General features: G+C 37.8%; 1 protein-coding gene across 4 annotated transcripts in view; it reads right to left on the minus strand.

Moving 5' to 3' along the window:
• Window positions 1-296: 296 nt before the first annotated feature.
• NPEPPS (aminopeptidase puromycin sensitive) overlaps window positions 297-17900 on the minus strand; it is a 119622-nt gene continuing 102018 nt past the window's right edge. For all 4 annotated transcript variants that reach the window (XM_072646216.1, XM_072646215.1, XM_072646214.1 and 1 more), the window contains 9 exons: window positions 14805-14944; window positions 12621-12755; window positions 11219-11438; window positions 7645-7787; window positions 6568-6624; window positions 5029-5136; window positions 4283-4438; window positions 3901-3948; window positions 297-1830 (listed from right to left, as the gene is read on the minus strand). In XM_072646216.1, coding sequence (XP_072502317.1) covers window positions 1678-1830; window positions 3901-3948; window positions 4283-4438; window positions 5029-5136; window positions 6568-6624; window positions 7645-7787; window positions 11219-11438; window positions 12621-12755; window positions 14805-14944 — 1160 coding nt within the window. In that variant the 3' untranslated portion in view covers window positions 297-1677. The remainder of the gene's footprint in view (window positions 1831-3900; window positions 3949-4282; window positions 4439-5028; window positions 5137-6567; window positions 6625-7644; window positions 7788-11218; window positions 11439-12620; window positions 12756-14804; window positions 14945-17900) is intronic.

Below are 17900 nucleotides of genomic sequence, written 5' to 3' on the forward strand. Positions count from 1 at the left end.
GGCATTAATTTGGTCCTCTTTCCACTCGTTGGAGCTAACTTCTGGGAAGGTTGCTTTGCAGTCTGAAGATCCTTTATTCCCAAACCTAATTCTATTAGGATCCTCCACTTAGGTTTCAGGGCTTAAAGTATCAGCTTTTCCAAGAATCAAAAAAAATCACCTTGTAATCTGACTTTTCCCCCCTTTTTCAGAAGAAGTTGAATTCAAGTACTATTCTGCCTGAATGATGGTATCTAGGAAAAGTTGTAGGGTCCTTTAAGTTCCTTGCTCAGTGAACAGAAAAAAAAATCAAGGTCTCAATTTCACATTGACATTTTTATTAACGCCAACAGTTTTTTTATTATTATTTTTTTAAAACAATAGCACAAAAAATGTTTCAGGGAAGCAGTCTGACAGTTAATCTGATGACCTTCTGAAATAGTTAAGCCACACCAAATATGAATTCCTGTTAACAAAAAACAGTGGGTGGGGGGCAGGAAAGGGAAGAAGGGCTTAAAAAAAAAAACCCCAAACCAAAAAAAATCCCCATAAAACCCCACTGGATTAGATGGGTGAGGTCTTGTTAGTAGAATATATTGTTGATAGAACAAAGGGTGGCAAGAGATTTATACTCTTACTTTTACCAGTTATCACTAAGATACAGTTCAGCTCTTGCAATCAGTTATCATCCACTTCACACATGCACAACAATTAACCAGGACAAGCTAATGCCATTTTGGCCATGAAGAGGTACAATAGCTGGATCTGTCAGACAAATAATAGCATTTTCTGTAGAACAAATCCCTCCAGAAGACCCAAATGAAACCCTTTATAGTTTTACTGCTGCATTTGCATGCAATTTAGGACTCTTGCAAAAAAACAAAAAAAAAAAAAAGAGGGAAAAAAATCACCTTAAAAAGAAAAGAAAATGTGAATCAGTTTCTCTTATTTAATGTGGCTATTAAAGATGTTTCCTTATTATTCCTTTACCTCTGAGAAGGACACCAAGAGGTAGGACCAAGAAGGAGGGAGAATTGGGTGTTTTGTTTTGTTTGCCAAGAGGTCACACAGAAGGGAAGGAGGCAGAGAGAGACTACTATCCTTGGTTCTGATTGCGTTATGCAGGAAAATAAATCTCCCAGATTATCATCCTTCTACCCCACCCCCCCCCAAAAAAACACACTCGGAATTATGCACAGACTCAGACTATATACCAGCTATCTGCCTTTCATATTAACCGTTCCCCAAATGCACACTACCCTTGGCTCATAGGCTGTTTGTAGAGGCGTTAACCCATTCCTGCCCGAGACACTTCACAAATTCTTCTTGACCCAGAAGCCTCTCAAATTTCCTTTTGTAGGGTTTTACAAACAGAACATCTGCCATTAACATCATAGGAGAAGTGTTAAATCCTTTTAACCACTGACAAGGCTTCAGGAAGTTTCACAGTTTCATTATGCTCTATTTTATTACTATCATATTTACATTTTTTTTTTTTTTGCTGAATTGATTTTTTCCTTTTTTTAATAGAATTTAATTCTGGAGTGTGAGCAGGAACCAGTTAACTACATTCATTGTTCAACCCCCATTGGTTTGAGAAAAGACTCCAAATTCTTGGCATATGAATCAGCTGTAGGGTAGCTCCACCTTCTCCTTGCCAAGAGGCAGCAGGACAACAGTGGTTGCATGCTTGGGGGTTCACACTGTGGGTTGAGAGGCCTTTCGCTCCAGGAGGTACTGATGGATACTTTCGGCATCTCGTTTCAGCCACGCAGCGTTCAGCAGGATATTTTCACAGCACTGCTGGATGGTACGCTCTGCAGAGGGAGCTGGGTGGCTCTCGAAGAAAGCCTGTTGCAAAACAACCCAGAATATGGGTGTTTATGTCATGCTTAATGAGCATTTGAATTCAGAGGAAGAAAGCAACATTTTAAATAATGTTATGGAGGAAAAAATTTAGCTAGCTTGCAAAATTGTCACAAGACTTACTAATAAGAAATTACTACAAGAATCTTCATCCATTTTTTAGCTACTTCATTCCACACCACAAGGCTAAGAAAATGTAAGGAAACCATTCAGAAATTTTAAGATCAATTCTTCTCAAATAAAGTTTATGCAAAATAGCAGTAAGAAAAAACTAATTCTCTTTTTCTTAAGCTCACTTTCTTTATGATATCCTATAGGAGTGTTAGTTTGTAAATGACAAGAAAGCTTGAATTCTGTTTGTATTTTTCTTTCAAGGAGCCCTAGATACTACTAATTTAGTACTGGTCATTCTGCAGTATTTTTCTTTCTATATTTTGCAATGTGATTCAGGAGAAACACTATTTTCCACCAAATGCAGCTCTTTGTATGTAAAACAAGGCAACTATTGAATAGCAAACATAGCAACAGGGTAAGATTCTTTACTTTAGCTGGGGTTCCAGTGATAAGATGCAGAATATCCTAAGAGAGTCAAACTAGCATTCTGGAAAAACTTTCTCCTCCAGAGGCAAGTTAGTTACCTAGTTAACTAAAACAAACATGTCCTTCAGACAGTTTTCTTATATAGCTATCAGGCCTAAAAATCTTCAGATTCTCAGATTTTAGGACCACAGTTTTAGAGCTGGAAGAAAGAGATCATCCAGTCCAATCTTTTCGTTTAACAACTGAGGAAATCTGGGTGAGGCTAAGTGATTTGTCCAAGGCTGTACAGTGACAGAGCCAGGAATCACAATCAGGCTCAGATTTATACTTATGATTCCAAGTTTAATGTTGTCTGATAGACAGGAGAAGTTTGTTTCTAAATACCGAAATTGTTTGCTGAAGTATTTAAAATATTTTTGTAGGTATAAACATCCAGTTTGCTAAGAGCAGAAAATGAGAAACAAGAGCCTCAAAAGTAGTTAGACGTGACATACATGACGACACTGAGGTTGAAGCAGACAACCCCAAAAGGTTAAATGCACTTTGGAAGAGCATAAAGCCCAACTGTTACATGTACATTTGACCAGAAAGATGTATGGAAATGGAGCTTACACATCACTGATTTCCCACTACTAGTAGCTATAGGAAACTTCTGTCAACAGTAGTTCCTATAATTTTCAAGACTGCATATAAATCAAGATAGTCAAGAAAGCCTAAGGAACTGTTATAAACAGTAAAAAGGAAAAAAAGGGGGGGGAGAAGTGAGAGAAAATATATTACATGAAAACTTGTAATCACATTCCTTCTATTCAAATTCCATTCAAATGTTAGTTTGTCTTAGATTTACCCAGTGAAAGGAGATATTAAGGAAAATGGGAGCACTGTAGGTTAATTCCTACATCTAAGTTACACACAAATTACATTCTATGTATGATGCCTTCTGGGAGTGGATACTACTCCAGGTGATCTTAAAAACTAACAATTATGGGGGAAGGTCTCTTTGGACTTACAATGTGAATCAAAACTCTACTTTTTGACACTTTGCAGTTACCCAAAAAGGCTAAAGCAAAACCCAGATTTTAAAAATATTCAGTGATTAAGTAGCCAAGCAATGAAAGACACAATGATCAATTTGGGTCTACAACAAATATGTCAAAATCCCCAGGTGCACAGTCCACATTACAGAGGCAGCATCTTGCTTATAAACCCAGAAAGGCATCTAAGACAATCCTCAGTAAGTGTACTGTTATATCTAAATAGGATTTTAGCCATTTTCCAATTGAGTGTCCAGAAAAGATAACGCTATCTCTTAAGTTTTCTTGAAAACAGACAATCCAGGTTGACCAATGTCATCTTTTCTTTAGATAAGAAACAAGAAACATGTAGATGCCTGAAATAATCTAAACCTGATAATGTCAATGAAATGTCAGACCTAGCTAAGACAACAACTTAGCAAGAACTATTAAAGAGAAATTTTTCATGCTAAAAAAGTTAAATTTCAAATAGTATTCTTACCTTAACTTCTCCAGCCATTTTATCAATTGCAAATCCTTCAACTGAGAGCTGAAAAGGGATAAAAGCATGCACAGTGTTTTAAATTTAACCCACTTCAAAGAAGAATGTTTCACATTTAATTGGTAAAAGAAGTCAGAAACAAATTTCTACATGTCTAAAAACAAATTTTACTAACTCCCAATGCCTTAATATGAGAACTGGGGGGCTGGAGGTTGTGTGTGTTGTGTGTGGTATTTCACTTTGAACAAAAATAAGTCACTTTTTAAAAATAAGAATGGTCTCCTTTGTATGTTTAGAATATAAGCTCCTAGAGAACATGGATTGAATTTTGCCTATACATTGTGGAGGTATCTTAATAATAAACATAAATGATCTTATGTACCTTTATTAGTCTTGATATTAAGAATCCTCCTTGGTAGCGATTATAAAGTTCTTCCCAGTTGTCTTTTATAAATTTCCAAGCAGCTTTCCTCCCCTGCTTGCTACCTCCAGCTACCCCACCAATAACAGACACAGTATCCTGTGGACGTACCTCTTCCTGGAAAAAAATTAAAGAAATCAAGGGTTTAGTCTTTCTAAACTCGCTGTAAGGTAATACTTAGGTAGAATAAGTGGCTAGGTGAACAGTAATCTCCAAAGTTACCATTATTTAGGTAAATGACTACGTGGTATAATGGAAAGACAGATGGATTTGTAGTCAGGAAAGACTTGGATTTAAGACCTGTCTCAGATACTGTGTGACTTTTAGGCAAATCTCTGGACCTCAGTTTTACCATGACCTCTAAGTTCTATGACCTCTAAGATCTGTGATCTAAATGAAGCCACTCAACTTATCTTGAGAAAAGTTAGGAAAAGAGAACCCTATTGGACATGAAGATGGGGCATGAAAAACAGTGCAACAAACCAGATAATTTATAAAAACGCCAAGGGCTCAGCAGTGCAAGATTCTTGTAGGGCAAGGGAAGGGCATGACTAATAGCAAGCACTGAGTCCCCTGGAGAAGGAAACCTTCCCTGAGAAGGAAGTCTTCAAATAATAAAGCTGATGATCAGAAGGCCAAATCAGAGACACCTGAATCAGGTCAGCAGACTACAGCTAGCTTCGAAAGCAATTTTCCAGTTAACTTACTGAAAGTGCAAAGGTGAGGACTTTTTGAATTAGTTCAGGTGGTGAAGTGGCCCCCAGGACTCGTTCAATTCTATTCTTTTCTTCTTGCATATCTGCTTCTTTATGAAGCTAGAAGGAGTAAGAGTACGGTTATTAATTGCCTCTAGGCACTGCTACACAGACTATGCTCTAATGAAATACAACAAAAACTTCAGTAATTAGCACTAAACAACAAATAGCCCCCATTGATTTTACAAAATAATTCACTGCTAGAATTTTGACTTATAATACCCCTTTTTCTGATCTAAGTAGAAACCATGGATGCTAGCCCACTAGATGGCACCTCTACACTAAACTTCAAGATAATTATAGCACAGCTGGTTCCTCCATCCCCCTTACTCCTGTATCACCAAGAGAAAATAAGCCTCATTCTGCCACCAAAGGTAGCAATAGAAATTATTTATTTGAGCTAGGTACTTGGATAATATGACTAATAAACTTTGCGAACAGAACCAAGTAATTTTCACCATTTGTTCTAATTATTGTATGCATTATAGTCTCTGCAAAGAGAAATAAGAACATGCAATTTTTAAAAAGTTTTTAGTCAAAGCTTCTCTCAGTACTCTTTAAAGTAGACAAGAGTTTTGATAGCTGATATGAAATGCAAACGTTCATGTGATTCATGTGGTCCTCACTTATACCAAAATTTCAAGTCATCAAATTATTTATAAAATACACAGAAACTATATCTTCTTCACTAGAAAGAACAGCTTATCTTTGTGAAGAAACTTCAAATGTAATTATGTTAATGACTTTTCATAAACTTGGAGCTGAAACTTAGGAACCCAAAGGATTTCAATTTTGAATTGTTTATTAACATTAACTTATTATTCATAACTGTTTTAATTATAATAACAAAACTAACAAAAATGCTGCCTCACAACCACACAAGAATTTAGGAAATACAAATATTACTATCCCCATCTGAGAGAAGGAAATGGACTTAGAAAGATAAGGTGATTTGGCAATGATCCCACAATATATCAAGTATCAAAGACAAAATCTGAACTGGGGCTTCCTATTTCCAAGTCCAGGGTTCTTTTTCCTACATTATAGTGCCATTTATAGAGACAAATTTTATAGAGACAATAAAACTGCCAAGAAGTAAAAAAAAAAATAATCTTTATTAAATCATTTATGATATACAGCTAGGTGGTGTAGTGGATAGAGCTCTGTGCCTGGAGTCAGGAAGATCTGAGTTCAAATCTGACCTCAGACACTTGACCTCGAGGCAAGTCATTTAACCCTCTTTGCCTCAGTTTCCACATCAGTCAAATAAGCTGGAGAAGGAAACGCAAACCACTCAAGTATCTCTGCCAAGAAAACCCCAAATGGGATCACAGAGTCAGACATGACTAAACTGACTAAACAACAACAGTACTATTCTCTCATTGTCTTTTTATTGGAAGATTATTCTCTGTTGGCGATATGTCCCTTGCCAATTACTAGCAATTGATTAAAAGTAGTCAGGAATGTGAACCTGCTTCCACATGTACTCACCTTTAGCATTATGTCTAAGGTAGTGCTATCACCATGCTTCAAAACAGTCAGATATACCTAAAAGTTAACAATCAAAGAGAAAATTTGGTTAAGTATAACTTTCACTTTCAGATATTCTCAGACATAGTAAACATGTCAAAAAATTAAAAGGTTCTGTGTAGCTGCTATTTACAGTCAGTCAACCATTTATTAAACACTTATGAAAAAAAGAGGGGCAAAAACAGTCCCTGCCTTCAAGCTCACATCCTACAGGAAGGAACAACCTCTGTTTCATGCTTGACTCCTCACATCTCCCACATCCCATCTGCTGCTGAAGCTTGCCAATTTTACCTCTTTCTCTACTCTGCCACCACCCTGGTAGAGGCCTTCATGACCACACACCTAGACTACTGCACTGTCTGGCTGATTGTCTCAAGTCTCTTCCCCACAGTCACTCATCCTCCACTCGGCCACCACAGTGATCTTCCTTAAGCACAGCCTCCTATTCGATAAACCACAGTTGCTCCTAATCACTTCCAGGATCAAATATAATTCTGTTTGGCATTTAAAACCTTTTCATAATTGAGCCCCTTCTTACCTTTATACACCTTATTCCCCTCTATGAACTCTGCAATGAATGACACTGTTCCTCACAAATGACATACCAAATCCTGAAATCTGAGCCTTTTCACTCCACCCTCTTCATTTCTGCCTCCTGGCTTCCTTCTAGTTTTAACTAAAGTCCCACCTAATGTAAGAAGCCTTTCTCACTCCTTGCCAACCTTACTGCCTTCTTTCTGAGATTATCTTCATTTGCATATCTTGTCTACACGTGGCTATTTGCATATTGTGTCCCCATTAGCCTATGAGCTAGCCCCTTAAGAGCAGGAACTGGCTCCCCCTCACCCCCTTTTTTAATCCTCAACACACAGCACAGTCCCTGGCATATAGTAAGCACTTAATAAATGTTTGCTGACTTGATGTGACATGGGTCAACTTTAGCTACTGAAAAGGAAAGAAAGAAATTTTAAATCAAATGATTTAAATTTGTGGGACAGAGTACTCAAGTAATTTAAATAATGTAATAGAGGAACATACAGGACTTCTTAGATCAGCAGAAAGAATCTGTTTCCCATCCACATGGTCCTTAAACCGACGACGTGCTTCTTCTAACGTTGGCTTATGTCCTGATTTTCCTAGTTTTCCCAGAACCAAACCCCTCAGGAGCGCATCTAAATGACCTATGGAGGAATGAGAAAAAATTATGACTAGTTAAATAGGATTCTCTTAAATCTGTAGCCACTTGAACTTCATACTATTTCCACAATATTGAAGGAGTAGAGAATGGTTTTATGACATAGCAAAAAGAAGCTCTCTGATTCAGGAAATAAGGCTTTTGCTTATCATCATTTTAAAATGGTATAATATGCCTAATATTGATAGCGACAAGAAAATATCTTTGGAAGATCCCAGTTCCTGAGATTCCAGCGATTCTGAATGCTTGCAGGTCATCAGCAAAAACTCATTCCTCAACCCCACTTCCCCAATTTCTTTTTAATCTCCCCCTCAATTAATCCTCCCAAAGTCCCAAACAAACACTACCCATACCCTTCCATGGTGCCTTCTGGAATGCATACTCCATTGGCAACAAAATTGTTTTCATCTTTAAAATTTCCCTTTCTCACTCTTGTCCTCTTCTGGCTCCCTTCTCATAATGACACAGCCTCCCTAGCCACACTTCCCAGGAATGGCTCATTGGCAGAGGTGGGGGAATTGGAATATTTACTCTCCACTACCACTTCCAGGTTCTTCTCCATCAACTTGTTGTTATTCAGTCATTTCAGTCATGTCTGGATCTTCATGAGTCCATTTCTTTGCAGCAATACTGAGGAAGTTTGCCGTTTCCTTCTCGAGTTCATTTTACAGAGGAGGAACTGAGGCAAACAGGGTTAAGTAACTTGCCCAGGGTCATATCTGCACTCATGAAGATGAGTCTAGTGCTCTATCTACTGGGCCACCTAGCTGCCTCCATCACCATTATTCAGTAATCTCTTCTCCTTGAAGAGGATCTCCTTCATTTACAATCCACATCTATCACCCAATCAAAATCCTAGTAGCTCTTGTCTGCAGAATATTCCCTTTCTTTCCTCAATGAGTTCAGTACCTGGTTTACAATCTTTCTATCCTCCTCAACTCTCCCCTCGTACTAGGGCACTTGAACATAGACACTGATGCCCTCTCAAACATCCTAACCTCAGTTCCTCTGTGTTCTCATTTCTCATAGCCTACTCTTCCCCCAACCTTAGCCATGAAGATGATCATACCCTTGATGTTGCTATCACTCACAAATATAACACCTCCATATGTCCACAAATTCTGAAAGTCCTTTTTCCATCACAATTGACTGGCTTTCCACCTCTTCTGCCTTCCAATACTAAACCATGCCAGGATCTCCACTTCTTCAACCCCTTGGTTCTTTTCCAGGCCATCACCTCTGCACTAGCCACAGTTTCTTCCTTTCCTGATTTTGACCCTTCGGGGACCCAGTTCAACTCTACACTGACTTACTGAGTACCACCTCCTCTTATCATATCACTCATTTTTTCCCTGGCCGATCATTCTCACCATCTGCTACCCTCACTCCTATACACACACTGCTCAACAAAGATGTAGAAAACCAGGGAACTGCTTATGACTGGGTTCACTGGGTCCCTTTTATGTTGCATAACCTCAACTAGGTCCTAACTGCTGACAGGCAATCAATCAACTTACTTTCCCACTCACCCCAGCAGCTCTTCCAAACTTTTCAACCCTCTTTTAATCCTCCATGGCTTGACCTGACCCCACCCTCTCAGCTGAGAAGTCTAATATTTTACTGAAAAAACTGAGGCCATTCACCAAGACCTCCCTTTTCTTCCTTCCTCCACCTCCTCATCTCCTATTACTCTGATGCCTTCTGCCACTCTCTCCTCCTTAACCTTTTCATGTGAAGAGTTTGCCCTTCTCCTTGCCAAGGCTAATGCTTCTACATGTAAAAGTTTCATCCCAACTTCTCCAATAGACTCCCTATTCTATCATCCCATTCTCTCACTTATCTGCAATCCCTTCATATCTACTATCTGCTTCCCCACTGCCACAAACATGCCTATGTCTTACTCATCTTCAAAAACCCTGCACATGTTAAGCCCATCCCTGTTAACTATTATCCCATATCTCTCATGCCCTTTGTGGCTAAACACCTTGAGAATGCTACCTACAATAGCTTCCTCCATTTCCTTTCCTATTACTCTCTTCCTAACTCTTTATTGTCTGGCTTCTGACTTCAGAACTGAATGAAAACTGACGTTTCCAAACTCAGCAATGATCTGTTAAATGTCAAATTTAGTGGCCTTTCTCAATCCTCATCCTTCTGGACTGCTCTGCAGCCTAACTGTACTGTAAGACACTACGCATTGCCCTCTTTTCCTTGATATGCCCTTCTCTCTAGGTTTTTGGGATACCACTCTCCTACCTATTTGACCACTCCTTCTGTCTCCTTTGCTGGATTATCCAGGTCATACCCATTAACTATAGATGTCTCACAGGACTCTGTCCTAGGACCTCTTTTCTTCTCCCTCTATCCAGTGCTTCTTAAACTATAAACCTTATGGGAGGGAGGGTGTCATGAAAAATTTGGCAACAGTAAAACATTTCTGAACCTCAATGACAAAAAAATTTATTAGAAATCAAACACATAATGAATCTGAGGTGTTTCAGGCAGCGCTTGCCCATGTTGCATCGAACAACTTCACTGCAACCTTGGTTTCTTTCTGAAGACAAAGCGCATGTACTTTGCACTGAGCATGTCAACAGGCCACGCAATGCCAACAAATGCAGCTGAAAGGCTAGAAGGGGTTGTTGTGGAAAAAGTTTAAGAAGTTCTACAGGCCCTACCTCTATACTACTTCACTTAATGATCTAACAGTTCCCATAAACTCAATTATCCTCTCTATGCTGATTATCAAATCTACTCATCCAGTCCTAACCTCTAATCTTGCATCCATCTCTGCTGCTTATAGACCTCACAAACTAGATGTCCTTCTCTTTCTTCACTCTAGTCTATCCTCTCACTCAACTGTAAAATTAATCAGACCATGTCATGATTCATTCTATCATAACATTAAATTTCAAGTAATATTACTATTATTTATAAAAAGTTAATGTTTACAACTGTAAAACATTAGTTCCCTAGTCAACAGCATACAATAAAAAAAAGTCAATCCAATAGAAACACCAGCATTTTTATTTTTACCTCCTAAGCAGCAACAGTTTATAGGAAGACAGATAAAAGTTCAAAGGAATTATGTGAACCAAGATAATGATCTTCTGCTTATCAGGGCCTAATTGGAATTGGTGGCATTAAAATAAGCATATATTTCAGATATGGCTATGGATCTATGGATCTCTGTCTTTTACACATTGCATTTAGCAGGTAATTTAGACAACAGATAGACAATCCCATCTATCAGGCTCCACGTAACTTTCAAGGAGAAGAATGATACGAATGCATCAATAGGAACTTTCAACTTATTAAAAACTGATTAATATCATTCAGGGTTTAAAAACTACATTAATGTCACTATATCAACTGACCAATCTTAATTCTGAAATATGTAAGTATACATCCCCTTACCCTCTCCAGGTTTAGGATCCCAGCCCAGCCTCTCTCCTATAGGTGAAAAGACATCTTTCACAAATAGCTGGATTTCCTCATAGAAGTCTGTGTGGGACAAGAGAGTTGAGAGAATCCCCAGGTTACAGCTCAGGTCACTCCAGACAGTATAATTGGGCTCATTCACAAAAGCCTCCATGACTTTTAGAACATCTACGGTGCTAATGATTCCAGCTCGAGCCTGGGAGAGAAAAAATTAAAATTAATCTAACCTCCAAACAGTATTATAACACATAGATACACAAACAAGTTCACCATTATTCTTGCAAAATGTCTATCTCTGGAATCTGAAGTAAATGACACAACCTAAGTTCAGAAGAGTACTTGTTAGGATAAAAATCCTACTATAGTAGGATAGACAATGTTCTAATAAAATAAGCAAAACTATTCTAACTATTTAGGATGAAAGAAAACTTATCAGTTTCTTGATTCTATTAAGTTTCTGGGGCCTTTACTTTTTAACAGAGGCTCTTTCAAAGTTGGGCCATCCAAACTGTGTCAATTTTACCCTGTTCTTTACAAAATTGAGAAGAAAGTTGACTGAAGGGCACTAAAGCATTCAGAATTCTTTCAAACTCTTCTGTGTACTGACAAGCAGAATTAGGAAAAACCCAATTTCTATTCTAGCAGTCAACTGCACAAAGAGCCTATTCTCTTGAAAGGATGAATCTGTCACTGCAATCAGCAGATTTGAGGTTTTGGGCTTCAATGCTAATCTACATTTATACAAAACAGGAATCCAAAACCAGTTATATCAGCAGGAGGTAGGGAAATCTCAAGATTCAAATTAAAGCAAACTTCATGCTGAGCCTAATAATTATTACAGGTATCCAGAATTATCCAGACTGTCAAAAGCAACCAGAAATTATCTAACACATGTTTGACTATTAAATTAAATATCTCACAAATTCAAATGTTATGTGGTGTGGGGCTTGAAAAAAATCAAAGCATTTTTAAGGGAAAACAGCCTAAGATTCCCATAAGTAAGAGCTATAACTTTTATTTAGTAAGCAATTCTGAATAAAGCATTTTTAAAATCTCAGTAGGAAAGACTATTCATCTATTCAAATAGATTTTCTATAAAAATGAAAAAATTTAAACCTTGGGCAGAGGAGACTCTACAAGGAAACAACTAAACACAACTGCAGAATACTAGTTTAGATTGATGACAAAGAATTGTTACTGAGGGAACTGTGCAAGTTCAGTTGTATTACACTAATTAAGTGACACCTGAAAGCCATAACCACCTTTAGGAAGACTCAAGTCCTTTGAACTATAAGTACATTATTAGTCAAATATTCTAATAAGAGCCGAAGTCCTCAACCAACAAAGTCTGTCATATCATAAAAAAGGAGGTACTCACCAAAGAAAAGAGATCATTCTGAAGCCCCAGTCGGTCCACAGGGGGTAGAGAAAGGTCTCGTATTCCTGGCAATAAACTCTCCAACATAGCAGAACTGTATTGAGTCCGATAAAATCCAACTGTTCCTAGGTTTAACTAGAAAAAAAAGTAAAAATAAAATACCCAACACATATATGCATGCATGCACGCTTATGTATACACATATAAAGAGTAAGATATAAAGTTCCATTTGTTGCCAAGCCAACTTTTAGCCCTAGAAATTTCACATTCATACGGAAAGGTAGTAGTAGCATGGAAGAGTGGGTGGGGGCCAGCTTTGGAGCCCAGAAGACCTGATTTCTAATTGTGCCTCTGACATACTGGCTGTTTGACCCTGAACCAGTCTATAAATTTCTTAAGCCTCATTTTCTTTGTATATAAAACAAAAGGGTTATTAGACTCAATAACCCCCAAGGTCATTTCTAGCTCTCTATGATCCTATGGAGAGAATTTCAAATTTCAGTCATTGTAAATAGTGTTAAATGTCTGAGTTAACTAAGACTACAATGCTGCTAATTTCAAATACTTCGCTGAGGTTATTGTCTCCTTAAGATGACAAGCCATGCTTGCAAAACTGTAACTGCCTCAAGTGATTTACTGCACCCAGTGGTAAGGAAATACTTTACTTCCAAAAAGGTTAGAGAACTTTTAGGAATAATCTCCAGTAACATTTCTCTGCCCTAAGGTCCTCTTTTCTCCTGTATTATGGAGATTTACTGGGATTAAAGGGGAATTCTCTAGATCAGTAGTTCCTAACTTGAGGTCCACAGATAATTTTCAGAGAGGTCTGTGAACTTGGATAGGGAAAAAAATACATCTTCATTTTAAAATGTAATTGGTTTGCTTTGTTACTGACATATTTTATAACATTCTGAGAGAGTCCATAGGTTTCAACAAGTTATGATACAAAAGGGTTAAGAAGTCCTACTTAAGGTATAATTTACTAGATAATCCCTAATTTCACTTTTGTTTAAGGTTATGAATGATATGGCATTATATCCTTCTGATCAAAATTACCTGACATAATCCAATGGAGCCCTACTGAACTGTAAGATGAATACTTTATAGAATGTTAGAGCTTAAAAGCAGTCTAACACCTTCCCTTGCCTTCTGTTCTTATTAGATTGAAGTAGCTCAAACTGTGCTTTGCCTAAAGTCACATGCTAACAAATGGCAAAACTATCTTTAAGACAGAGGTGACACAGTCATGGCCTCAACCAAGACAAAAAATGACAGTTTACTTTGTTATTTGTTCCAAATACAGAATACCAATTGTCCTACCACCACTTCCACATGCTAGCACCGGAAGGGAGGAAAGAAGAAAATAGGGATCTCTACTTGTAACTGAGATTTTTGAGCCATAAGGCTGAGGATAGATGAACTACTACTTTTAACCTCAGAAATTACATAGTAACTATTCCACTCTCAACAAGGCCAAATCCATCCCTCAATGAGAAGAATAATCCACATGGTACCCCAAAAACATGTTCTACAGGGATACAGATTCTCATTCTCTCTACATCATTTTATACAATACTGATCCTAAATACAGTTCTTTTATTTTTGTTATGAAATTAGCTTCAATACTGCATGACAATTAAGGAGTCAGAAAAGCAAAACCCTGACATAATCAATCTTGATTCTCCTAACATACTACCTATTAGATGGTAGAAGCTGTCCATAAATAAAAGTTAACATCTTGGAAACAAAAAAAGTATTTGCAAAAACTAAATGAGGCACTTTTTCCATTCATAGATATGGATAGATTTGGCAGAAACACTTAAGAGCAAAACTACAGCCTAAAAAATAACAAAAAACAGCACTCTTTCTTCACAGGATGGACTTTAGTTAAGCTGTGGTTGCTATGGGGATATACAAAAAGCTGTTCACAGTTCAATTCAAAAGCTGTTCCTGGATTTGCCGATGGGACCATTTGATTTGTCGTGCCTGGACTTGCAAAACAATATAGGTTGTATTATGTGAGATCTTTTTTAGAAGAAAATTTTTGGTTCAAGTCAAACGAATACATGGCAAAATCAGTTTACAGGACTCGAAGAATTAGAGAAAAGAAAGGAAACAGGTCTATCTGGAGCCAGAAAGTAAAGGTCTACTAAACAGAATAAAAGTGCCACAAATAGAACTAACCTTTACCCACTGGTCTAGTTTAACGTTTTTCAAAACCACACTCATTTCTGGTTTGTCCATCAAAATTTTCAGTTTGGCTTCATTAGGCTCATCACTGGTAGAAATTGTTATAGGAACCATCCACTGGGGACAATCCTCTCCTAAGCAAGACAATGACAAAAAAAAGACGCTTTGAGGAAACGGGATTTATTTTCATAATCAAAGGCCTAATTCTATGTGCAGATGAGTAAAAGGCTCAGTTAAAGGGGTTTATCTATTTCTTAGGTTTCCAGAATATCATTAGTACAAAAGAACAATCTACTGATATCCTAATTCCCTGAAAGACTGATTCACCTCATAAAGTTGGGAAATAGCTTACTCATGTGTATGTTTGTATTCTAGTTACTTTAATTGAATTTTGCTGTGCCCCCCCCCCCCCCCCCCCCCCCACTCTCTGTAAGTATAAAATGTTGGGACTGGAAGCTCAATTCCGTGTGGACAGTCTCGGGCAGGTAAAAGTAGGACTTCTAAATCTTAGAGTCTTACGAGGCCCTCCATGAACAGCGGGGGTTCGAGAAGGTCAGACTGAGCTAGCTCGGCTAGCTCGGGCATTTCCGCCTCTCCCCCGGAGATACCTGATGAGTGGAGTCTCCCTGCCCTCGAGGTCGTCCCGGATTGGAGCACACTAGTTACCTAACAGCACGGTATTGAGATGCAAACTGTGTGGCTGAAGATTAAGTAGGATTGAGGAAGCCAGAAAGCTCTCTTTTAGCACGTGTGGAGCCAAAGAGAAAAGTAGGGCTCCGCTTCTTTTCTTTCCTCTCTCCCCTCCCCCTCTCTCCCCGCTTGTACTTCTACTTCCAATCCCTTAAGCTTAGCCTTCTTAGGAAATCTCCCCCTCTTCGTCCTAAGAAAGAAGACTCCCTGCACTTGTAACCGAAACCCTGTAATAAAGCTCAACCCCTGTTTGACTCTGGAACGTCCTTTCTCTCATATGTGCATCCGGCGTGGCCAGCCGAAGACCTCGGGAGGTGAGGTAAGAAAGACTCGGGTAGCCCAATACAGGCCTCTAGGCTTGGCAATAAAAAGGACAAAAGTTTGAGGATTTAAATGTTATCCCAGATGGCTACACTAATTCTCCAAATGGGGGAAAGGGGAGATTCCAGAAACCACATACCAAGTGACAGAATCACAGAAACTGAGTTGGAAGGGTCCCCAAAACTATGTTCCCTGATATAGATGAACAATAAAATTCTGGAATGGATAAATTAATCAGATCATACACACAATACATAGAAAAAGAAAGAAGGAGCAAGGAATCGGTTGGTCCAAGAACAAAACATGCCAAATTGACTTTATTTCCTTCTATTTCAAAAGACAATAAAAAGTAGATGAAAGGAATGAACTGGTAACAGTATACACAATAAATCTAGATTTCAGAAAGGCTTTTGGTAAAATCTCTCATTCTATCTTTGTGGACAAAATGAAAAAATATGGGCCGGATAAAATAAAATTAGGTGCATTTATAGAGCTCACTAAATGACCAAATTCAAAGTATGCTGACGTATACCTGAGAGAGGCTCTTTAGTAGTATGATACTAGGCTCTGGCCTCAGTTCTACCTTGATCAACATTTTATCAATGACATGGACAAAACATAGACTGCAAGCTATCAAATTTGTGAACAAGCTAGCAGGAATAGATAATACACTGGATGGTAAAATTAAGATTAAAAAGAGATCTGGGAAGGCTAAAACAATGGGCCAAAACTAATGTGATGAAATTTAATAGGACTCAATGCAAAATCCTGCACGTGGATTAAAAAAAATTTGGGTTGCTTACATATCATAGGATGAAAAGAACTGGCATAACGATTTCAAAAGGATTAGGAGTCAAGAGTGTGACACGGCTGTACCAAAAGAAGTAGAACATCCAGAACAAGGTACTGTTTAAAATAAGTCACACACTCCATTCTGCACTGGTCACAACAACAACCAGAAGAGTACTATGTTCAGTTCTGTATGCAAATTTAAAGACAGATACTGAAAAGTGCACTATTATTTTTAAGAGGAAGATCAAGATGATGATCTGAAAATTAAGCTGTGGAAGGGACAGTTGAAAGAGCTGGAGCTATTAATCGAGTGAAAAGGAAAATAAGAAATTCTATAACTGTCTATAAATATCTGAAGGCACGTTTTTTTAAAAAAAAGGATTAGTTTTAATTTTTGCAGCTTCAGAGGGTTTTATAAAACAAAATCTGAATTCAATATGGGATAGGTTTCCAAAAACTGAAAAGTCTATCTGGTCAAACACTGAGTTTTCCATCATTGGATGCACTCAAGCAAAAGAAGAACAACTATTTGTTATACACAGCATTTCTATATATGGCATAAAGTTGGGCTGGATCACTTCTAAGATATTTCACAATTTTAAAAACTGAGAAAATAAACTGAGGGGGTTAAGCCTCTCAGATGGCATCTGAGAACAAAAATTTGCATTTTTTTTTTTTAGGCTTGCCATACATTTCTATACATATAGTCTAAACTTCTGAAAAATATGTGCATGTAAACATACGCATACGCACACACGTCAGTGTTTGCTTTCAATTTTTACTACCAGGAAGGCACACTCAAGGAGTAAATCTTTGTTGAGTCAGATAAGTTAGCTTTAATGCCAGGCAACAAAACCAATCCTGCAGTAAGGTGCCAACTAAAAAGACACTGTGCATAATATACAGACAGAGACGAGATTTTTGTTTTCATAAACTTAACCACTAACAATTCAATTCCTTTTGTAAAGATGCATTTGGAATTTTAATCTTGAACGTTAAACTCTTTTAGCCAGGAAATCTAAAAAATGAGTTCAACCCTACAAAGAAACAGCACACTTCAAATGAGACACTGGGTAAGATTTGTACATTAAGTGTTATATCCTTTAAAGACAGTAACTACCACAGGAAAAAATTTCCTCTGAGTTTTATTTTTAAATCTCTTCCTTTGCTTTCTAAAGAGAAATTTAAGTAACAAAACAAACAACAACAAAAATCCTACACGTACACATATACATATAAATGTGTATAAAATGGGAAAAAATGGCACACAGCTCAGGAATAAACAGT

The sequence above is a fragment of the Notamacropus eugenii genome, chromosome 2 (genome assembly GCF_028372415.1).
Source record: "Notamacropus eugenii isolate mMacEug1 chromosome 2, mMacEug1.pri_v2, whole genome shotgun sequence".
Classification (NCBI taxonomy): domain Eukaryota; kingdom Metazoa; phylum Chordata; class Mammalia; order Diprotodontia; family Macropodidae; genus Notamacropus; species Notamacropus eugenii.